The 21083-nt window shown below is 37.4% G+C and overlaps 1 protein-coding gene across 1 annotated transcript in view; it reads right to left on the bottom strand.

The window, feature by feature from the left end:
• Positions 1 to 2655: 2655 nt before the first annotated feature.
• LOC109992075 (P2X purinoceptor 5) overlaps positions 2656 to 21083 on the bottom strand; it is a 19203-nt gene continuing 775 nt past the window's right edge. The window contains exons 2-14 of the mRNA XM_020644550.3: positions 20346 to 20496; positions 19371 to 19442; positions 13309 to 13384; positions 12964 to 13060; positions 12738 to 12818; positions 12467 to 12608; positions 11804 to 11940; positions 11525 to 11618; positions 9247 to 9312; positions 9069 to 9151; positions 3630 to 8080; positions 3244 to 3345; positions 2656 to 3157 (exon numbers count right to left, since the gene is read on the bottom strand). Coding sequence (XP_020500206.1) covers positions 8008 to 8080; positions 9069 to 9151; positions 9247 to 9312; positions 11525 to 11618; positions 11804 to 11940; positions 12467 to 12608; positions 12738 to 12818; positions 12964 to 13060; positions 13309 to 13384; positions 19371 to 19442; positions 20346 to 20496 — 1072 coding nt within the window. The 3' untranslated portion in view covers positions 2656 to 3157; positions 3244 to 3345; positions 3630 to 8007. The remainder of the gene's footprint in view (positions 3158 to 3243; positions 3346 to 3629; positions 8081 to 9068; positions 9152 to 9246; positions 9313 to 11524; positions 11619 to 11803; positions 11941 to 12466; positions 12609 to 12737; positions 12819 to 12963; positions 13061 to 13308; positions 13385 to 19370; positions 19443 to 20345; positions 20497 to 21083) is intronic.

Raw genomic sequence — 21083 nt, 5'->3', positions numbered from 1 at the left:
TTTTTACGTTTTGTACAAGCATTATTTTAATTCACAATTCTGGAACCAAATGAGGAATCTAGAAAAGAAAAAATCTAATTAGAGAGAAAAACATGCCAGGTCATGGTGAAGAAGTGTCTTCATGACACAAATCAGTTTGATCAGATGTACAAAATTAACTTCCAAATAAATGACAGCTTCATGTAACCACGCCCCAAGCAGTCATCATTTACTCACTCAGCCAAAAGTTACTCTTTCTGTGTGGGCGGCAGAGAACCACAGCAAACAACTACAATTTATCCTAGTCATGAAATGGTTTATCCTAATAATGAAAAGGAACACAAACAAGATTTGAATGCAGTGATTTCACTTTTACCTGAGGACTTTTGACTGATTGGTAAATATATGAAACTTACACAGGATGTGAGTGTATTAACCAGTAAGAGTGATGACCTATTAATCCACCAATCATCCACCTCTGATGTCTGAGCTGCTCTAATGTAAGGAAGAAACAGATGGAGAGATTAACACATATGACCTATATTTTCACACTGATGTAAAGTATGATTTTCAATAAGTAGTAGGCTAGGATATGTGACGTTTGGAAGTATTTTGAATCCATCCTGTCCTTCAGCTTGGTCTGTGAATTGTTGTATTTCAGTGTTTCAGGATCGTTGATGGACGGCTTCCCCTGTAAAGTGTCTCGAGATAACACTTGTTATGAATTGACGCTATACAAACAAAGATTGATTAATTGATTGATTGTTACATATTTGTGTCTTCTATGAATGCCTGTTTGTTATTTGAGACACAGAAACACATTTCAAGAACTAAATTGGACAAAAGTCTGTTAAAAACAGAGCTTCACTGTGCATGGCTAGGAGGTTCCCTAAATTTGCCGATTGCTCTGACTAATCAAAAATTAATTTGCTGTCAAGAATTAATTGAGCACTATTCTTAGCTTCAAGATTAGTCATCAGCTTCTTAGTTAGACGTCTTTCACTGTGTTTTGATTCCAGTCATGAGCTCAGGCTGTCAGTAACAGGGTGTGATGTAATCCCTCCTTCATATGATGGAGTGAGTGAATGCTGCCCGGCAAGATTGATTCTCCACCTACATGTATTTGTGACAGTATGGGTGTTGGTGGATTTTAAAGTTTTGCTTTTTTATTGTCTGTATTAAAAAAAGATCTCCAAGAATAAGAAGACGATGACGTCAAGTAATTGTGGCGCCAGAGGGGCCGTTATCGACTTGTATGTATTCATGGGTTTAGCGTTTTCCCTTTTTTTTAAAAAGAGCAATATGTAACTTTGACACCTAGCGTTTAAAATGACATTTAAGAGAGCTGTCTCCCCCCGCCCCCGATCCCTAAAGTCAAAGTGCACGCAGGTTGTTATGTCAGGGACACAAACGCTTCATTGTTTAGCCAGCTCTGCACTCGTCTTGAGACCTTTCTGCATTCTAACCTCTCTACATTTTTTTAAAAGCATCTCAAATATTTATCTTAGTTTGACCACGTTTCTGGTTGCGGTGCTTTATAGAAAATGCTGAGGCTTTTTTTAGGTTAGGTAGAATCAGTTATTTTATGTGAACCACTTTGCTTGCCCGCTTTCATCGTTGGAACACCTGTTGGTTTGCTGTTTGTTTGGCAGACTGAGGGTGGGCGTGCCGTATAACCACCTACTGCTCTGGTCAAAACAAAAAGCAAAAAATTCCCCACAGGAATCGAAACTTAAGAGGAGGATATATAAGCCACTTATATAAGCTTATGTCACCAGCTTTTCAACATTGCATGTTTCTTTAATGCCTGATATAATAAGGTCATTTTATTATTTAATTCAGAAGACATCTTACATTTTGGAACTTTAATTACCTAATATATAAATGGACATTATACAAGCTTAAAGAACTTCATCTTGGCCACCAAGGCCGGATTGTGTTTATACACCTGAGCTTTAAAAGTACAAATTCTTACCCTGGTTGGTCTGAATGACAGTCCTCACACAGAGATGTATTTGAAAGAAAAAATGTGCTAATGTGTTACTGAAAATAAGCTGTTGTATTAACTTTCTTATTAAACCAATTTTACACAATGACTTGTAGCCATGTGCCAACAGTGTTTCTATGTGCGTCACACTGTTGATCAGTTGAACTCACAACACCATAATGAGGGTTGTTTTTATGCCACATTGGTTTGTAGTATAGCAACCTGTATATGTGCTGTTAGAGCAGGTTATAAAAACAAAACAGGGACCTGATCGTCAGAACATTATGATAATATAATAATAAATTAGATTAATATCGCACTTTTCTAAATAATCAAAGACCCTTTGACAGGAAAAAAAAAAAACTAAGCAAAAACTAAGAGAACAATACAAGATAGAAGTAGAGTCGAGGGAAGAGAATGAGAGTCAGTGGTTGTAGGCAGTGATGAAAAGGTGAGTTTTCAGGGATTTCTTGTAGGACGTGAGTGTGGGGGAGTCTCTGATGATATTACGCTGTCATGCCATTTTGCAGTCCGACTATCAGAAGAGTTCATTTGTTTCTAAAGCAACATGTTTAGAACCTACAATGTCAGCGTATGAGAGCTGCAATATTACTGGTCAAAAAGTTGGCAACTGTTAAAGTCTGCGGACATTTTTTTCTTGCATCACCAGCAAAAACACACATGAAACATTTGATGTGAACATTAAAGATATTTATTCATTTTTTGATTTTGATAGGTAGTCAAACTTTACATTGCAGCAGAGACAGAGAGCGACCCACATAGCAGCGGCTGTTGCAGTGACCCACTAAGTGACATCAGCAGTGGATTAAGCGTGTGTTTGTGTGCATGCGTGTGGTTGCCCCACTTCATACTAGTTCATACTAGTTCATTACAAAAATTAATAGCTGTGACCACTAAAAGTGAGAAGATGTTGACAAATGAGGAAAAACAATTCAACATTTGTACATCTGGAAAACTCTAAATGACAAAGATTTATGACAGGATTAAAATCTTTCAAATAAGCAAGTCATCACCAATAACATTTTGATTTAAGAAATGCATTTTCTTGTCTATTCTATCAAAGATTTAGAAAGCTGGTTGATGCCTAGGGGATATTGCAGAGGTCCTCTACGCAGCAGGAGGTGTGGTTGTCTTCAATGCATGTTGCAGCACAGGTACGAGAAACACTTCCTGTAAGAAATTCAAAAATATTAAATGACTCGACCATTTCAAAAATGTATGTTTTATGAAAAAAAAAAAAAAAAAGGCTTACATACCAGAATGTTCTCGAACCATGCAGAAGTGGACATTTGGGCAGTCTGATGTCACAGTGCAATGGTCATCAGCGCTGTTACAGGTGTAACATTTGATGCTGAGCACTGATGAGGAGACAAAATCCATCAAAGTTAGTTTCAAATTTGTTGCAACATCACGACGAAACACAGTAACAACAACATTTATATAAATGACATTGGGCCAGCAGTGGATTCATTAAAAAGCTTTTAATCGTCAGGAAACATTTTCCATTCTCTTAAAGGAAACAATGCTGCTCCACTAGTGAAATGCCTCAACCTGTGTTAAAACATATGTTCACCTCTTGTTTATTATGGCTTTGTAAAGACAATACAAAAATGTAAAAAAACGAACAACAAAGTTGACTCACCTTGAGTGCTACACAGCAGGAGCAGCAGTGTGAGAAGCAGGACCTTCATGTTGTCTGATGGTGTGTGATATGACCCTCCGCACTCGCTCTTTTATACTGACAGTCTGGAACACAAGCCACATACCATCCTAGAAATGTTGAGTACTTCCTTGTACGCTGTTATTCCAGTAACTCTATTGTTCAAAAGTTAAAAAGAATGTAAACGCCTGACAAGTCGTGATTAATACTTTTCATACTTTTGATTTAGAGAAAGATGTAGGTCAGGTCGTCTTTAACCCTCTCCTGTTTGGTTTTAAGGATTTTGTTAGTACTCTTTGCATATAAGATGAGCTTTATGCCTGGACAATGAACATTACTGCATCAGAAAATATGACATTTTTACAAGGTCAGGTGTTTTTATCCAAACTTTGTCTCTGAGGGAGCGTGTACTGTGAGGTTAGCTTTGGGCAGGTCTAACCAGTGAGACAACTAAACTCCCACAATAGAACAATACTTAATAGTATGATTAGTTTGACCTGGGTTTTCCCTGGTTTATATTTATACAGCTGCAAATTAAAAATGACCTAGTTTGAGGTTATTTGTAAGGACCTTGCTCAGTGTGTTGTCTTAAAGTGTGTTAGTTTATTTATTTATTAGTTTATTTGTAATAGCCTGAGAATCGAAGCTCTGCATTTTTAATACATTTAATACATTTTTGATACATTGGGTTAAATTCTCAAAGAAGTACAGAAGGGGGCAGCAGTAAGGTCTTGGGTTGGGAACTGGAGGGTCGCCGGTTCAAGTCCCGGTGGAAGTTGATCTCGTCGCTCGAGAGATGGTCACCTCCCAGAGTATTGTCTCTCTTTTTTTAATTTATGTTTACACATTGTCACTTACAATAAAGGAAAAACAAGATGTTGTGGCAAACAAAAGGGGCAAACTACGTCTCTCTCCCCTGGATGACCACAACACAGAAAGTATACAAATAAGTAAAGAATAATGGCAATGAGGGGAAAGTTTGAGAAAGTAAAGTTTGAATGTGAAACAAAAAGTTGTACTCTTCCATGAAATGTCTTTGAAGGTGACGAACATGAAGTTGTTCTTCTGATGGAGAATTGCAAGACAATGTGGACATTTTGTGTTTTTCTCCATCCAACTTGCTTTTAATTATGCAAAAGTTAAGTGCTATATACTCATCAACATATAGAAGCATTCATGTGAATACTTCTGCACGTGTTACTGACTCTTCACATATTTGACTCCATTCAGGAAAGTAAGAAATGGTTGCATGTTTAGTCCCATTTACAACAAATCAAACATTTGATCAGTTATCGAGTTCGAGTATCGAGCACAGTTTGTTTTTCTTCCAGCTCACTAAGATACTTTCGGTTCTTTCTCTGCACTAACTTGTTATTCAAGTTTTTTTGAAAGTGGGTGGATCAGCTCTCACCAAGCTAAATACTTGTCATATGAAAAATCAATCAACCTGTCCTTTCGTTTTACACCAGGTGTTTACAGAGATAAAAGACTACACTGCTGAAGAGATAATACCGCAGAGGAATCTTTACATGTCAAGGTTTTCATACTTCATTTCAGGTAGAGAAAATGTGTTTAAAACCCTAAAGTATCACCCAAAACATTTCTCTTGGATAATTTGGGAACACTGTCTGGATCAAGTTTTTGTATTATTGAAACAAAGAGGTGTGACTGTACTGCCAGCCCAGTAATGTGGCCTGTGAATATACAAATAAGTGAGGGTCAGCACTAAAACTACTGTACTAGATCTCTAGAACCCCCTTTTCAGGTTCAGGGTCACAGGGGGGCTGGCACTGATTCCAGAAGAGGGGTACACCCCTAGACTTGTCTCCAGTCAATCACATGTCTGACACATAGAAAGAGACAACCAGCTACACTCACAATCACACCTGATGCAAGACCCACCAATTAACTTAACGAGCATGTCTTTGGACTGGAGGAAGCTGGATTTCCCAACATGTACGGGGACAACATGAAAGCCAGACACAGAAAGTCCCTGCCCGACGGGTATTCAAACAAGGAACCTCCTCCCTGTGAGGCGACAGCGCTAACCACAGCACCACAGTGCAGAGATCACCTCCTTTCTTAAAATAAAACATGAAGTCTAAACTCAGTTCACTGCATGATGTTTGTCTTAAAAATCTTTATTGGTACATTAACATTCAAGCAGAAATTTCTTCTGCATCAATACAAGTTGGTAAACTCAGTTCACAAAGTAGCATAAATGACGATGGGGAAAAAGCTGCTGAATGCGAGTCATGGTAATGGTAAATGGACTTGAGCTTATATAATGCTTTTCTAGTCTTCCAACTACTCAAAGCACTTTTACACCACATGTCACACCTACACATTCACACCCTGATGGTAGTGATCACTATGGAGTATCCATCAGAAGTAACTAATGCCATTCATACACCACAACCGAAGCAGCGTGAGCAATTCAGGGTTAAGTGTCTTGCCCAAGGACACATCGGACATGTTGCCCAGCTGGGGATCCAACTCTCGACCTTCCGGTTGAGAAGTGACGACTCTACCAATTGAGCCACTGCCGCCCGCTATTCATGTATTTAATATATTACAATAATAGTTTTAAGTCCCTTCAAGTACAAAATATTTACATCAGATCAAAAGATCATTCCTCTTCATTTCTCCGTCAGTCATTTTCATTGACGATCTTTTGGAGTATCACAGGAATAATACATGAGATGCTAAGCAGGGCAATGAGAGGGAGTGCAGTCAGATGGGGCCCCTTTAGGGAGGTTTACTTTTTATCATTGCATAATTTGCACATTTTGAGCTACTGCTGCGGTTTAAAGTTTGTCAGCCCTCCACGGCCCCCTAGTGGTCTGGGGCTCCAAGCAGTTGCCTGCCTCGCCTGTAGACAAGTGGCACCACTACATCCTCCATGTGAAGTTGTTGCATGTTTTCCTCGCAGGGAAACATTTTGACGGGTTTTGTAATTTGCCTAAGCTTAAAAATAGTAGCACGATGGCCTTTGCTCAATGTAATTTCTTCTAACTGATTTGCACAACTTTCACTGGTGAAATAAGCATACAGCATAGCTGTACTGTTCCCTCTGACCCATGTTAAGAAGTATTTTATAATCTACATGCCCCAAATTCTTAAAAGAAACCAGCAAAAGAAAAAATCTGGTTCACGCTTCAAATCAAGTGCCAAATGCATTGCTTTTTTGCAACCAATAATCTTGGCCTCTCTTGATGTTTGTGCAGTCAGGGAGAAGAGATTCAAAGTACTTCTGAGAAATAGTTTTGTGTTACAGAGGTGAGAACTTCCTTCAGGCGCTCTACCAAAGTGTCAGGTTGCAAATGCGTGCGATTTCTAGAATGTGTCAAACAAGAGGCCTCTTTCATCAGAAAGAGTACACCAGACCTGAAGTCTTTTAAGATGTACAAAACGAAAGGTCAAGTTAGGGTTCAACTGCCAGCCAACCCACAGCTTCAGTGATTGTTATTTACAATCACAGTGTAAAAAGTCTTCACAGAACTCTCTCAAGCTTTAATTACTCTAACTTTCAGAAGTGCAATGTCATCATTCAAAGCGGTGTCATAATAAACATTTGAATATTCAGAGTATCAGGGTCACCACCCCTGTGTCTCTTCTGAGGTGAGGTTTCCAAAGTGACTTATAAAAATATAAAAGGGAATAAAATCCTTCACTGAAATAATTTAGATTATAAAACATCTTCACATTTTTAAAAAGTCTGTGTGCATTTAGTTTATCAATAATTAAAGGTGCACTGTAGAGTTTTGGTGGTGAAATTTGAAAGTTGGAGAAGTGAAACAATTCTTTGCTATATTTTCTGAACTGAATACTCAAAATGTATTCAAATAAAGAATGGGTCCCTGGAACACTGTTTAGAGCTGAAGAGCTACCAGGAGAGTTACGGTTTCACCACCATAACTTCTCATGTAGTATTTATCTTCAAACAGTGTTACAGGGACCACATGTTCCTCTGAGGACAGTTTGTGTGTAGAGTTATAAACATATAACACAGAATCTGCACATTTCTCCAACTTTCACACTTCTCTACCAAAACTACATAGTGCCCCTTTAATGATCCTTGACAGCAAATGAGAAGATTCACTGCACACAAGAAGCTGAGTTACCTTTTATTCTTCTTTTTATTGAATTACATTCTCAAACAAACAAATTGTTACGTCCACATGGCTTCATCAGGAACTCTTTTCATTTGCTGTCAAGATTATGTTTCCTGCCATCACCTGCATCAACATTTAAGGACTGACAGTGCTGTGCACAGGGCATCCACCTGTTGAATTAAATATTCTCTTCAGGTTCTTATTTGCTGATTCTCAACAATTATTTCCCTAAAAAAAAAAAAAAATTAAGATTGCAGACTTTTCTGCTCCATTGCATCCGTTCTGTCATCATCGTCGTCTTCTGTTGATTCTGTATCTCTGTGGAACGGAGACAGATTGTGGCAGATAATGAACGGGAAATCAGAAGCTTTTTGCAGATAAAACTATAAATATTACAAGACAGGTTTAAGATTTGTTAACATGTATATACTGGCTACATATTACAACAACGAATAAGAAAAGTACATTTGTAGAAACAGTGTCAAGCCTTCCTTAAACTGAATATACCAAAACTAGTTTTATTTATTTTACTTTAAGAGCACAAAGCATGATTTTTTTTTAAAGTCAATGAATAAAGTTCAGCTTTATCCAAATAAAACTTTCATCTGGACTTGAGCTTATATAGTCCTATTCTAGTCTTCTGACGACTCAAAGCTCTTTTGCACTGCAGGTCACACCTACACATTCACACCCATTCACACACTGATGGTAGAGGCTGCTGAGTAAAGTGACCATCAGAAATAACCGCTGACAAAGCACCAGGAGCAACTCAGGCTTTGGTGTCTTGTTCATTTATCATTTACATTCGACATGTTGCTGCAGGAGCCGGGGATCGAGCCTCCAACCTCCCGGTTGAGAGAAGACCGACTCTACCAACTGAGCCCCTTTAAATATGACTGTTGCTTTCACAAAATGTGTTCATCATGTCCCTTGGACGAGCATTTTAATGGGAACATATAAATAATAGTATTAAATAAATAATAATTGCATACTTTCTGCTTTTAAAACAGTGTTCATTCCTTACATTCTTGATAGTGGTAACTTTATGTGAGTATTTGTGTTTAAGCATTACATTTACAATTCAAATATCCTTTTAATTCACAAAAATACCAACAATATACAAATTTTTTAGTTGATTATATTATGCATAATCATAGTTCCCATCTTTTGGGGCTGATTTGAAATCACAATGCTTTCATAGGATTAAAACTAGGGCTTTGTTGGATCTCATCACTCTTTTAAATTAAAAGCTGACATATCCAAATCCAGAAAACCCTGAATTCCTACTGGTTCATTCATCGCTCACCTGGGTACTTCAAACTTCCACTGTCTATAAGAGTTGCCCTTTTTCATCAGGTAGAGGAGGACCATGTCACAGAGGAAAGCTCCCTGTTGAAGGATGTTTAATAAAGTGATGTAACTGACGCAAAATTCTAATTATATGTAAAGAAAATGCTGTTTAGAAAATGCATTATGGTACTTACAGCACCCATCAAAGCCAGGCCTGCTGCAAAGTTGATGGCTGTTGGTACGACACTGAACCTCCCGGCCTAAGGATAATGATTCAAGAACATATTAAGAGTTAGAATGAAAGGACAGTGTGCATGTTTTCAAAGATGTATTTGAACATGATTTAATGATTATTAGTGTAATAGAACCTTATAGAGTTTAGAGATATTAATATGATCCTAGTTTATCCTAATATTAATAATGTTGCATTTATTATTCAAATAATGTCACATCACAATGCATTGGTCGAGTTAAACCTGGACTCTGGTCAGCCAGACCAGAGAGGAATCTATGATGAGATTGTTATGTCCACTCTTATATACAGACATCTGTTTGTAGACATTAATACAAATCCCCTCCCCCCCAGTATGCAGCCAATCCCTGCCTAAACGTTGGTCTTTAACTTCTCTGACCAAAAATGACAACAACAAAATAATACACTTCTTATACAAATGCTGTTACAGGTGCTGCACTCATATGCATATATATAAAAACAGTAGAGGAAATGCATGAAGCGCCATTCCTTCAGAAAGTTTGCCACTGACAAGCTGTAACTTAATTCTGACATGACAGACAGGAGATGTAATCCAGTTTAAGCAAAGTAGTAAATGACATTATCAAATGGTAGAAAAATGATGTGCCTAGTGAAGCGCTCTCTCACTCTGTGTGCCTCTGAACTGCACGTGATGTCACTCAGTCAACATATGCATGACACATGAAACTTATGTAGACATTCAAAATGTTGCTCTTATCTAGTCTAACACTAAGGTGGTATGGTTGACCCTGTTGACCCCGTTGCTAGGTATGACACATTTGTTTTCAGGAGCTGTGGTTGGTTGATCCCAAAGAATTGAAGAAAAAAGTGCTAACGAACATATAGACGAAGAGTGAAATGGATTGTGCCCAATCATAAAATCTAGTGAGACTGTGTGTAATTATGAACACTATAAAATGATTATCGCTGTGTGATAAAGTGTAAGACGTACTTTAAAAGTATAAGGCCAACAAAATGTTTGAAATCACATGCACACTTCTGCAGCAGCCTCTCCACTTATTAGTTATATCAGCAGGTAAAGAGCCTTAATTAGTGATTGGAATCACCTGTGGTGGAAATCATTTGTGGAAGGACTCAACATGCATGTCTAACTTTGTACTGCAAGATGGATTGAAATGTCTGCAAAAATAATTGTTGAATGTTTGGCCCAACAATGATTCAATAATATTCTTCATGTAGAGTTTGAAGAACATTTCTCTGTTTCCTCCTCAGCTTGAGAAACTCTTCATCCTGTTAAAAGTCCTCCTCACTACTCATAACGGTTCTCTTAATGGCTAAGAAGCTTTTTGAATAACTTTCACCTTTACAAGGATGTAGTCTCAACTTTAACCCTCAGGCATCAATTAAATTTACTACACTCTTAAGTCACTCAGGACAAAAATGTCCACTTCCAAAAAACTGCTATAAAAATAGAACAGATTGATATTTCTTTCTACTTTTTTCTGCGCACATCTCTTAAACAACTTCAGCCTTGCTCAAAACTATCAAACATTCATGAGTTATTTTCCATATAACAAATATTTGGTTTGGTTTATATTAATTAGTCTTCGATATGTCTAAGATTATCCAAAATATTGACCTTGATGCATTGTTAGTTTTAGTGTAGCATCAGATTTAACATGTAGTTCCCAGTTTGGACATTGGAGGGCGAAAATGTCCAATTTACAAAAACTGCTATAAAAATAGAACAGATTCATATTTTTTTCTACTTTTTTTTTTGCATGAATCTCTTCAACAACTCCAGCCCTGCTCAAAACTATCAAATATTGAGTAATTATCAGGAATTTAACCCTTTAAATGCCAGTTTGATTACATGATTCTGGCATTTAAAGGGTTAAATTCCTAAAAAATGCAGTTTTTTGGAAGTGGACATTGTTGTCCTTAATGACTTCAGAGGGTAGTAAACATGTTTCACAGTGTTCTATTAAAAAAATGAAATGTGCATTCCAAAATGTGTCAAGAGAGAGACTTTCTGACAAAATGGGTTTTATATGCACTAACACAAAATGATGGACAGATGAAGAGGAAACATTTGACCAAATGGACAAAAATGTCCATAATGATGCATCAGGATAAATACTTAGAAAATGTCATGACTCTAAGAATTTTGTCACCAGGAGAAACTCACCTTTGGCATGTTAAGCTGTTACTGCCCTCTGGTGGTTATATGCATAAATAACTCCTGTCACTACACATACCTTTCCATGCACTAAGATGGTAAATCGGATCCCGTAGACTTTGAAGAGAGACCGATACCTTTCACCATCAGTGTTTCTGAAGTACCGAGTGTGTCTGTTGAAAAGTTAAACGGACAATAAGACATCACAAGAAATAAAAATAAAAGAAACACAATGAAGCATTTAGTATTATTTTCTCCTCTGGAATCACATGTCCTTAACTGTATACAGAAATATGTGCAATGAATAGGAAAATAAGAAATGTGAGAATGTGCAACATAGATCTACAACGAGCCTGACCTGAAGTTAAATCCCAGTGCGATGGTCTTATTGGAGACACTGGTGTCAAGGCGAGTAAAGTGGTAAACTGGACTGCAGTTAGAGTAGCCTTTATCAAGGTCACAGTCCCACTCTATCAGTATACCAATGGAGCCACCCTGGAAAACAGAATACAAGTTGGACCATACTGAATGTACCTCCTAAAACAAGTCGGTAAACATTCCACTTCCTTATACCGTACACATCTGACATTACAGTGACATCCTCAATCCATTATAGTATACGTAAGAACATAAATGTAATCATAGTTTAGAATGCTTCTTTAGCATTTCTTAATGTGTTCATTACCAGCTTCCAACTCTAATGATGTGGTGGAAATTAGATCCAAAGATCCAAAATGTACATTAGTTAACTGAAGTTTACATCTGCAGTTTATACTTAAAGTACCGATTCAACTCTCCCTTTCCCCAAAATAAAAACCTGTACACAGCACAGTGCTGCAGTGATTGGAATGGTTGATTTCTGGATATTTCAGTAAAATCATGTTACCTGGGATTAGATTCTGATGCATCACTTAGCAGGTTTGACTTTAAAAATCATCTCAATGATGTTAACGTTTCAGTTTAAACGACTGGATCTATTCAACAACTCTTGACTATGTGCACTGGAAAAGAAAATACTAACAAATGTGGCCATGTCCTGGAAGTTGTACCCAGCTCTCCTGGTGATGTGTCCCAGGCGAAAGATGGGGCAGTAGGGGTGGAGTTCCTTGTCATATCGGCATTTCTTCAAATAGGTGTCATCGTTTGTTTCAAGAACGTTTGACCTCAGGGTTAAGAAACATAACTGAACAGATATATTTGTGTTCAATGCTCACTGTACACAACTGTTTCCAGTCAACATTTCAAAGCTAACACTTCTTGCAGTGGTTATTGTGAGGTTTTTTTAAACTTACTTTGAAAAAGCAAATTTCGGAAAAAAGATGAAGTTCTTGATGTAGATGGTGAAGTTTTCAGCATTTGCCAGCAGAGGTCCTCTAAAAAAAAAAAAATGTCTTGGTGTCTGATATCTTGTATTGATGTCATTGCCCAAACTAAGCTGTTTTGTAGACAAAACTTTTTATGTATATTAATTAAACCAATTAGCTTACATAAATATAGCATTAAACAGTTTCCCCTTACTGTGGTTTAAACTTTCTTTCAACAGGACACCAGCCGTAGATTTCACAGGAACCAATGGAATTGGAATCTTTTTTCAAGCATCGACCACTCATAAGTCCTGTACAAAATATAAAAGAAGACCATAAAAATCTAATGTGAAAAGGTTTTTTTTTTTTTTTTTTACTGAAATGAAGGATACAGATGTGAACAGTTCATACTATACCTATGTCAAATATCTGTATAATTGTCCTGCTTTTAATCACATAAACTTTACATGTTTTCCCTTTTTAATTACTATTTAAACTTAAAACTTGAAGTGATACCAATGACACAATGGTAATGTAAAATCAGTTGTTTCTCTCTTACCGTTACCAGCCACTACAATCTTTCCCTTTTCACAGTCATCATTATTATTACAGAGGCCATCCAGAACTTTGGGGCTCTGAGGACAAACACCACAGAAAAATAAATATTAAAGTTGAACAAACCTGTTTTTGTTTCCAACAAATTATTTCTGATTAAAAGTATTTTATTAGGAAGTGTGCTTGATTAAAAAGTAATGTAATTTAATATTAATGGCCAATGCAAACACCTCCTTATCCGAGGTATTGAGGCACATTTTGATTGAGAAAAAAGGAGAAATTACTTGGTCTTTGTTTGTGACAAATATCTATCACAGCACACATATCTGTCTTGAGCTTGATGTATAAGGTATGACGGAGGATTAGGGCCATGTTAAATTTTTATTTTTTTGTAATTTCGAGATTAAAGTCGTACATTTACGAAAACAAAGTCGTAAATTTATTAGCTTAAACTCGTAAATGTACGAGTTCAAGACCAGCCTGCGGAAAAATGATGAAAGTAGAACTCTTAAAGTCGTTTCCTCTGCAGACAGCTTCCTCCCAGTCAGTGTGGTTCTTTCTTCAGTTTCTTGCAGAATCTTTTCAGGGTGCTGATATTTTATGACAATGTGAAGATGATGATGTGTCAAAAGCATGTGTAGTTTCATATCTGCACATGTAAACAACACAACTATTTGTGTCTGTTATCTGTCTGCCTTGTTAAAGTGTCTCATGTGCAGAGACAGTTTGTGTCTTGTTTATCATTTTACAGATAAACAAAGTCTTTCAAGTTGAAGTGAAAACTTCTCTTCAACTGTTTTTACCGACTACACAAGGAAGTATCCTATTTCCTTATTAGTGAAACCTTTAGGACAAGATGCTCCATGTTTGTCATTTGAGAACAGGATGCTGCTGCTCTTCTCATATAGACTAAAATAACCACTTTATTCTTTTATTCTTTAAAGACTTTAAGAGTTCTACTTTCATCATTTCGCGCAGGCTGGTCTCAAACTCGTAAATTTACGAGAATAAAGTTGTGAATTTACGAGTTTAATCTCAAAATTAAAAAAATAATAATATTTTTTTAACATGGCCCACATAGGAACAATAATTATGATGATGATGATCAACGCATTGACTCTGTGGTGCAAAGCAGGCGGTGAACACCTCAGCTATTGGCAGGTAAGAATGATAAATAGTGCTTACCTGCTATTGTTTGCTAAGCAGAGAAAAATAAAGGAAACCAGAAGATGAACAAATGTCTTTAAATAAGACGAGATATTTGACAATACATCACTCTGACTTCTGATGACCAGTTTGAGGTGTGAGGTTTTTGAGGATAGTTAAAGAGGAACTCAAAGATTAAGCGATAGAGCTGTGTTTTTTTTCATTAAAGTAAGTTTTCATATATTTTTAATGTAAATGAAGTTTGAGTGTGTTTCTGACCACATGCTGCCTGCTGCGTCCTTTTCAAATCTGATGAGCATTATCATGAAAACAGCTTTTGTGACAACTGCCCGGTTACCTGCTTGACAGTAACATGTTCCATGAGAATTAAAGGCTCCTGCTCAGGGACAGATGGCTTTAAGGAGAAGGGGCACTAAGAACTGAAATGTATACAAGGGTTTATTTTATGGCTGTTGTTGTATGGTAGTTCCTGTTTGGGTTATTCCTATTGGCTGTTGCAGTGAGGCACGGCACCAAAAGAGGCTGAGTTTACATACCAGTGCCCCCCTGAAATTCTCTAGCTACGGATATAACTGTGAGAAATATGGATGAAATAATCAACACACACACGTACACACACCGAGAGTAGACAGAGATGTGAGCCTTTGTTAAAATTAAAGTATTTTTGCTAAGAGGAAGCGCTGACTGTGAGTGCTGTGCCACCATGCATCATGTTTGACTGCTACAGCTCCTCACCAATCGACAGAGCCCCTGAAGTCCCAAGACGTGTAAAAGATGTATTGTGCATACAAGTTATTGTCTTACTCCCACACATTTTTATGCATTCAAGTTAAACTCTTGTGCTCACAAGATTATTCTTTTATTTTTTACTTTTGGGACTTCAAGGTCTCTGTATCAATCAGCCTGAATCCATCTTTCACTATGTATTTCTGCACAAAACACTGATGAACTTCATGAAATCAGTATTAAGTTTGAAAGAAACAGATGTTGGTGGGTGACCACCTGTAGTAGTGTCAGTGCCACCTGAGACCCATGTACACAAATTGGAGGAAAGGGAGAGTGCCTCATCCCTTATTAGCTCAGCAGGAGCATTTTCCATAGGCCTATCACCGTCATCATCAACATTATCAATATCATCATCATCACAGTTTCCTCATTCTCAACAGTGCCATCGTCATTAGCACTGTTACTTTCCTTCACAGAGTTAGCTGGGTGCTCCTGGCTAACATTTGCTTGGCTAGTAGCGTTTACGTTATTGGAGTTAGCAACAGGAGGAGACTTGCCGGGTTGAGTTGTCAATGAGAAAAGGTTTGTGAGCGGGACACGAGGCCACAAGATTCTTCCTTTGCTCTTGCTCCTTACGCTTTAGTACGCCCGATCATATTCTCTTCACACTTGGAGTTATTGGAGCCTGAAGTGTGGACGTGTGTGGATATAGATTTCTGAGGGAACAAGTTTGGATTCCTTTGACCAATATGTGGTGCTGAAGCAGCCGAGGTTATCAACAATTCTTCTCTTTACCACGTCTGTTTGTTTGTCTGTTTGTTTGAAGTTATATTATTTTTGGCCTTTTTGTCTTTATAAGATCGGACAGCAGGAGAGAAACAGGAAGTGTTGGGAGGAGAGGGTGGAGGACGACACGCAGGAGAGGGCCAGGAGGTCGACGTCCTCTCTTTCCTTCTCTTCAGAAAGTGCTATAAAGTGATGATGGCAGTTTGTCTGACCTGTGTTGTAAATGTTTTATCAAAGCAATAAATGATTAGCTTATCAAAGTGAAGTTCCCTCTCTTTCTTACTTCCTGTTTTTTTGAATCTAATAAACGTTTCTCTGAAATCATGTGACAACAAAAGATGCTTCCTCCAGATATAAACCCATGGATAATAAGATGAACACCAGGAATGTCAAATAACAAACATTTATACTTGAAATTAACTCCGATCAGAACTTCACATATTCACTCTATGACATAAAAGCACAGCGTCCTCTTCTCTGTCACCAGCATGTGTGTTTAAGTGTGAAAAATTCAAAAATTGAAAATGGTATTGATAAAAACATTGCTTAATTGCTACTAATAACTATCTGTGAACATCCTGTCCAAATTTGGTGAAATTCTGATTCTGATTCCCAGAGATACATGTGATGAGGCTAGAGCTGTCCGGAGAAGCCCTAATTTGACCTATTTTCGTTTTTTGGTAAGATGCATATAACATCCCAAAAAAGTTATTTTGCAGTAAAATATTTTTACACAACCATCCATTTCATAAACTAGACATGTTCAAGTTATGAAAAAATATGGTTGTGCTTTGTTCTACCTCGGGTAGTGGTATCTCAACTTTTAGGGGCCCAAGTTCCTCTACTATTTAAGGGATCACTTGTATCTGTTCTGTCAATTTCATATAAGGCATTTCTAAATAGCCCAAATCTTTATTTAACCTTTTATTAACCAGGAAAAAGTCTCATTGAGATTAAAAATCTCTTTTACAAGATCATTCTGGCCAAGACAGGCAGCAGCTCAATTACAGGGTTTCAGACATAAAACACTTAACACTAGAAGGACCAGCATTCTATCACTACTAGAAAGGCCATAGCGGTCATTTTGACTGTTACGAATTAATTGCATATCATTTCAATAATCAATATCAAATATAAGAATAAATGGATCTGTAATGTTGTGAAAGGTATAAAAAAAACTTCAAGACACAAACCTTAAATTCTAATGAATTTGAAATTTGAACAGTTTATCGACAACCACGGAAACAGCAGCCGACGTTTTTTGCGAATGGGAATGATCTCTGTATCATTCTCAGGTTCAATCTCAGAGCCAGTGTCAGATGAAGTTTCGAGAGACCAGGAGACATCACTTTCCGTATCCGAACCTGCGCCTCCATCAGACTCTGCCTCATCAAGGCTCTGGAGCATGGCTAAAGCCTCTGTGGCAGCAATCCTCCTCCTTCCTGACAATTCTGTTCTAAATCAGATCCTAATTTACTCTATTCTGCCTTTTCAATGTTGATTAATTAAAATGTACTGCTGAAATTGAGCCAATTAGATGCAGTCTGTAGCCAACAGGCATCTATCCCCATTCCCCAGGTGCACTAATCACCTGATTGAAACCAATCAAGGAGTCAGTCAGAAGGCAGCAGGAGACAGTCATTCCTAAAACAGTCAAGGAGAACTTCTGAAAGAAAAACACTGTGCTTTCAACCCTGGACACAAAACTGGACTTAAGTGAAACTTCAAGCCCTTGAGGAGCTGCTGCTGCTGCTGAGGAATGTTTCAGGATTGAACACTGGTGAGACATCCACAATGGAACATTGATTAAATTGCTGCTCCCAAATTGAGCAGACGTGTAATTTTGTTACCGGTTTGCCTAAACAGGTCCGGCCATATTGCTGGAGCAAAGAAGATGGCGAGCTAAAGAAGCAACTTCAAAAGACTCAAGATTCCCTTATAAGGCAGGCCTCAAGCCTGGCTGTCTGGTTAAAGGGTGTGGTAGGATTTCCCCTACCTAAATAAACATTTGAATTCGTTGGACATCTGCACACACACAACAAATAACTGCAATACGTGTAATGTGTTTTGGTGCATTGATTTATACGAACAGAATTGGGACTATTTAGCATATGTTGTATGGAGGGTAAAAAGTGCCCTTAAGAATCTGTTAATTGAAGGCCTATTTTCTTTTATTTAAATTGTGGGATTTTCTTTGATTAAGTTCAAGTGTTTTTTGTTATTTGTTTAAAATTCAACTTTGAAATACAAAACTGCTTGTCAACATTCTGTGTTGTGTTTAATTAATTCTCCACCAGCTCCAAGAGCAGGTGAGTGAGTAACCATGGTGACTGTCTGTCTGTCAATCAATGATTACAAACTTACTTTGATCATGTGTCACAGAATGAACACATTCTGTATTATGTTTGATTATATATATAAGCCAAACTAAAGTTAGTCCAATGATGTCATAAAAAACAACAAAGGCTGCAGAGCCTGTATGAAGCTACAGCTGTAGGAACTCTGCAGGGCTGAAACAGAACAGAAACACAAGAACTTGAAGTCTACATGTTTTTAAATGAATGCATCACTGAGTGAAAATGTTCCTGATGAACATAAAAAGAGGACACATAACTAAATCATAATTTCAAAGGGGTGAGGAAAACAGTCAAAATGACAGCCTTGGTCTTTCTAGTGTCAAATACAGGAATCACAAAAAGAACCATTCATCAGAATCTGTCCTAAGTCATCAGCAACAAAGCACCAAAAAGGGCAATACGAGTTGGATGTTTCTGCCTCCAGATCATAAAGACGACCTTTAAAAACATTGAAGGAAACCAGCTCCCGAAGATTGAAAGTATCTTGTAACCGATTCCAAGAAGAATAGCTGGTGCTGCTATATGATTGGGCACAAATGACCCGATAGATAACTAGCTTGTATCTGTATTTTACTGAAAAGAAAACGATTTCAAATAAAGTGAAGTTAGTATTGAGAACTATTTTAGATTTGTTTTTTCCCCCTACTAAGCTTAAGTACTTCTCTGGGCCTTTACTACCTAAGTCATGCACATAGTCAGACGTCAAACAGTGAATAGTAAATAAAGTTATCACAAAACAAAGACAGCTGGTCGAATTCTCAGAACACTGCATTTACACAGCACAACATGCCTTCAAGCAAGCCCATACTAAACAAATAGCACACTTGTCTCTGAATTCAATGTGGGGAATCCTGGTGACAATCATGACAACAAATGGAACTATTAGGCATAAAACTGAATTTTAAAAGGGATTTTCTGTCAAGCCTTGAATGAATCATGAACAGTGTAAAAATGTTTGAAGAGGAGAACAGAGCAGTTTCTCACCAATACAATTAGTCAGATTAAATCAGGTTTAAACACATATTCATACCTCAGCACAGTATCCCAGCTTCTGGTTTGGTGTCTCTAAGAAATTGGTCACAACAAAGAGAACAGCTTCTCCCTGTATGGGGAGAAAACACCATCAATTGCTCTTTATTATGACATGATAATGATGTTAATCGGACCTCTGCTAGCCTGTGCCTTTCACTACTGGTTATTCTTCATGTACAAGTGTTGCAGCATTCCTTCTCCTGTACCTGTTATGTTGATGATCGTACACATGTTTGACATTCCCCATTGAGTTTTCTCTTTTATCTTTAGCTACCTGTGTATCTGTTCTTCTGTATCAAGTTCTTAAGCTAAGCTAAGCTAATTGGCCGCTGACTGTAAAATTGTGTAAATCTTGTCACACAAGTCTTCCCACAATGTCTTCCAGTGTTTGGTAACCCAACCATTCTGTGCTAATATTGCACTATATTATATTATATTATACTACATTATATTATATTATATTGTATTATACTACATTATATTATACTACATTATATTATATTATATTATACTACATTATATTATATAACTGCACTCTGCATTACTGTGGTAAAACACTGCCTCTCTTCTCTGCTGTTTACATCACTTGCTGCTATTTATTTATCATACCAAGTCACTTTAATCATCACTTGTCACTTTAACTTGTCATTCTCTTCAAATACTGTTTCAATTCTCAATTCCCCCCAGTTAACTTCATCATTCATTTTGTTCTTGTATATACCCCTCTGTTTTTATTTTTATTTTTATTTACCTTATCTATTCTGTTTAATGTGTATTTGAGCTTTCTTGTCTGTGCTGCTGTAACACCCGAATTTCCCCACTGGGGATCAATAAAGTACTATCCTATCCTATCCTAACATCTTAACTCAGCCCTGTCTGTGGTAACCTCAACTCAATCCTGTTTTAAACAACAAGGTGAAGTGAAAGCATATCAAGCACAGAAAGTTTATGCTGCTTTTGCATAAATGCAAACCTGTGGTGGGATGACATAGTCCTCAGGTCCCCACACATCCACACCAGATTCAGTTGTGTTTGTCACAGAGACACCTTTTAGTTTCGTTATCACTGAACTCTGGATGGCCTCGTCGGTCTCCTGGTAGCCTTTTTTGCTCACGAAAACCCACCTGTAGGTTCAAACAAAACTTCAACTGTCTGAAAGTTAAACTCTGTCTAGGAGTCTGCCTTCTTGGCATTAGAGTGAGAAACATACAGTCAATGCACAACAATTCATCACATTAGCCTTTCTGTCAGTGAAGAGTATTGCTATGATGAATTGGAAAATACAACAAGTCTTTAGCATTGACAATTGGTTAAAATGGAACGGGCAGCCACAGCTCTCTTGATTGACTGTGGAGATGAAGGATCCTGGAACTTTATAAGATTGTACCTGGAAAACAGGCTATATGATTGAATTTAGTGTACCCCCCTCCCCCCTCCCCCCCCCCCCCCCCCACACACACACACACACAAACAAACATCTTCTTGTCAATTGTATTTTATATTGTACATTGTTTTATGAGATTAGTCTGTATGTTTATGTTGTATGTATTAGTGGTCTACAACTGTTTTGTATTTTGTTTAAAAAAAAAAGAAAAGAAAAAAGGAGAATATTAATTCTAAATTTAAAAAAAACTGTAAACTGTAATGTCACCAGGGGCATTAAATATATTACAGAGACAAGAAGTGTCTCATCAATCAACATTAATAAACA

The sequence above is a fragment of the Labrus bergylta genome, chromosome 11 (genome assembly GCF_963930695.1).
Source record: "Labrus bergylta chromosome 11, fLabBer1.1, whole genome shotgun sequence".
NCBI classification, from domain to species: Eukaryota; Metazoa; Chordata; class Actinopteri; order Labriformes; family Labridae; genus Labrus; species Labrus bergylta.
Note: the sequence above shows the minus strand (reverse complement) of the source record. Positions and strands in the feature narration are given on the sequence as shown.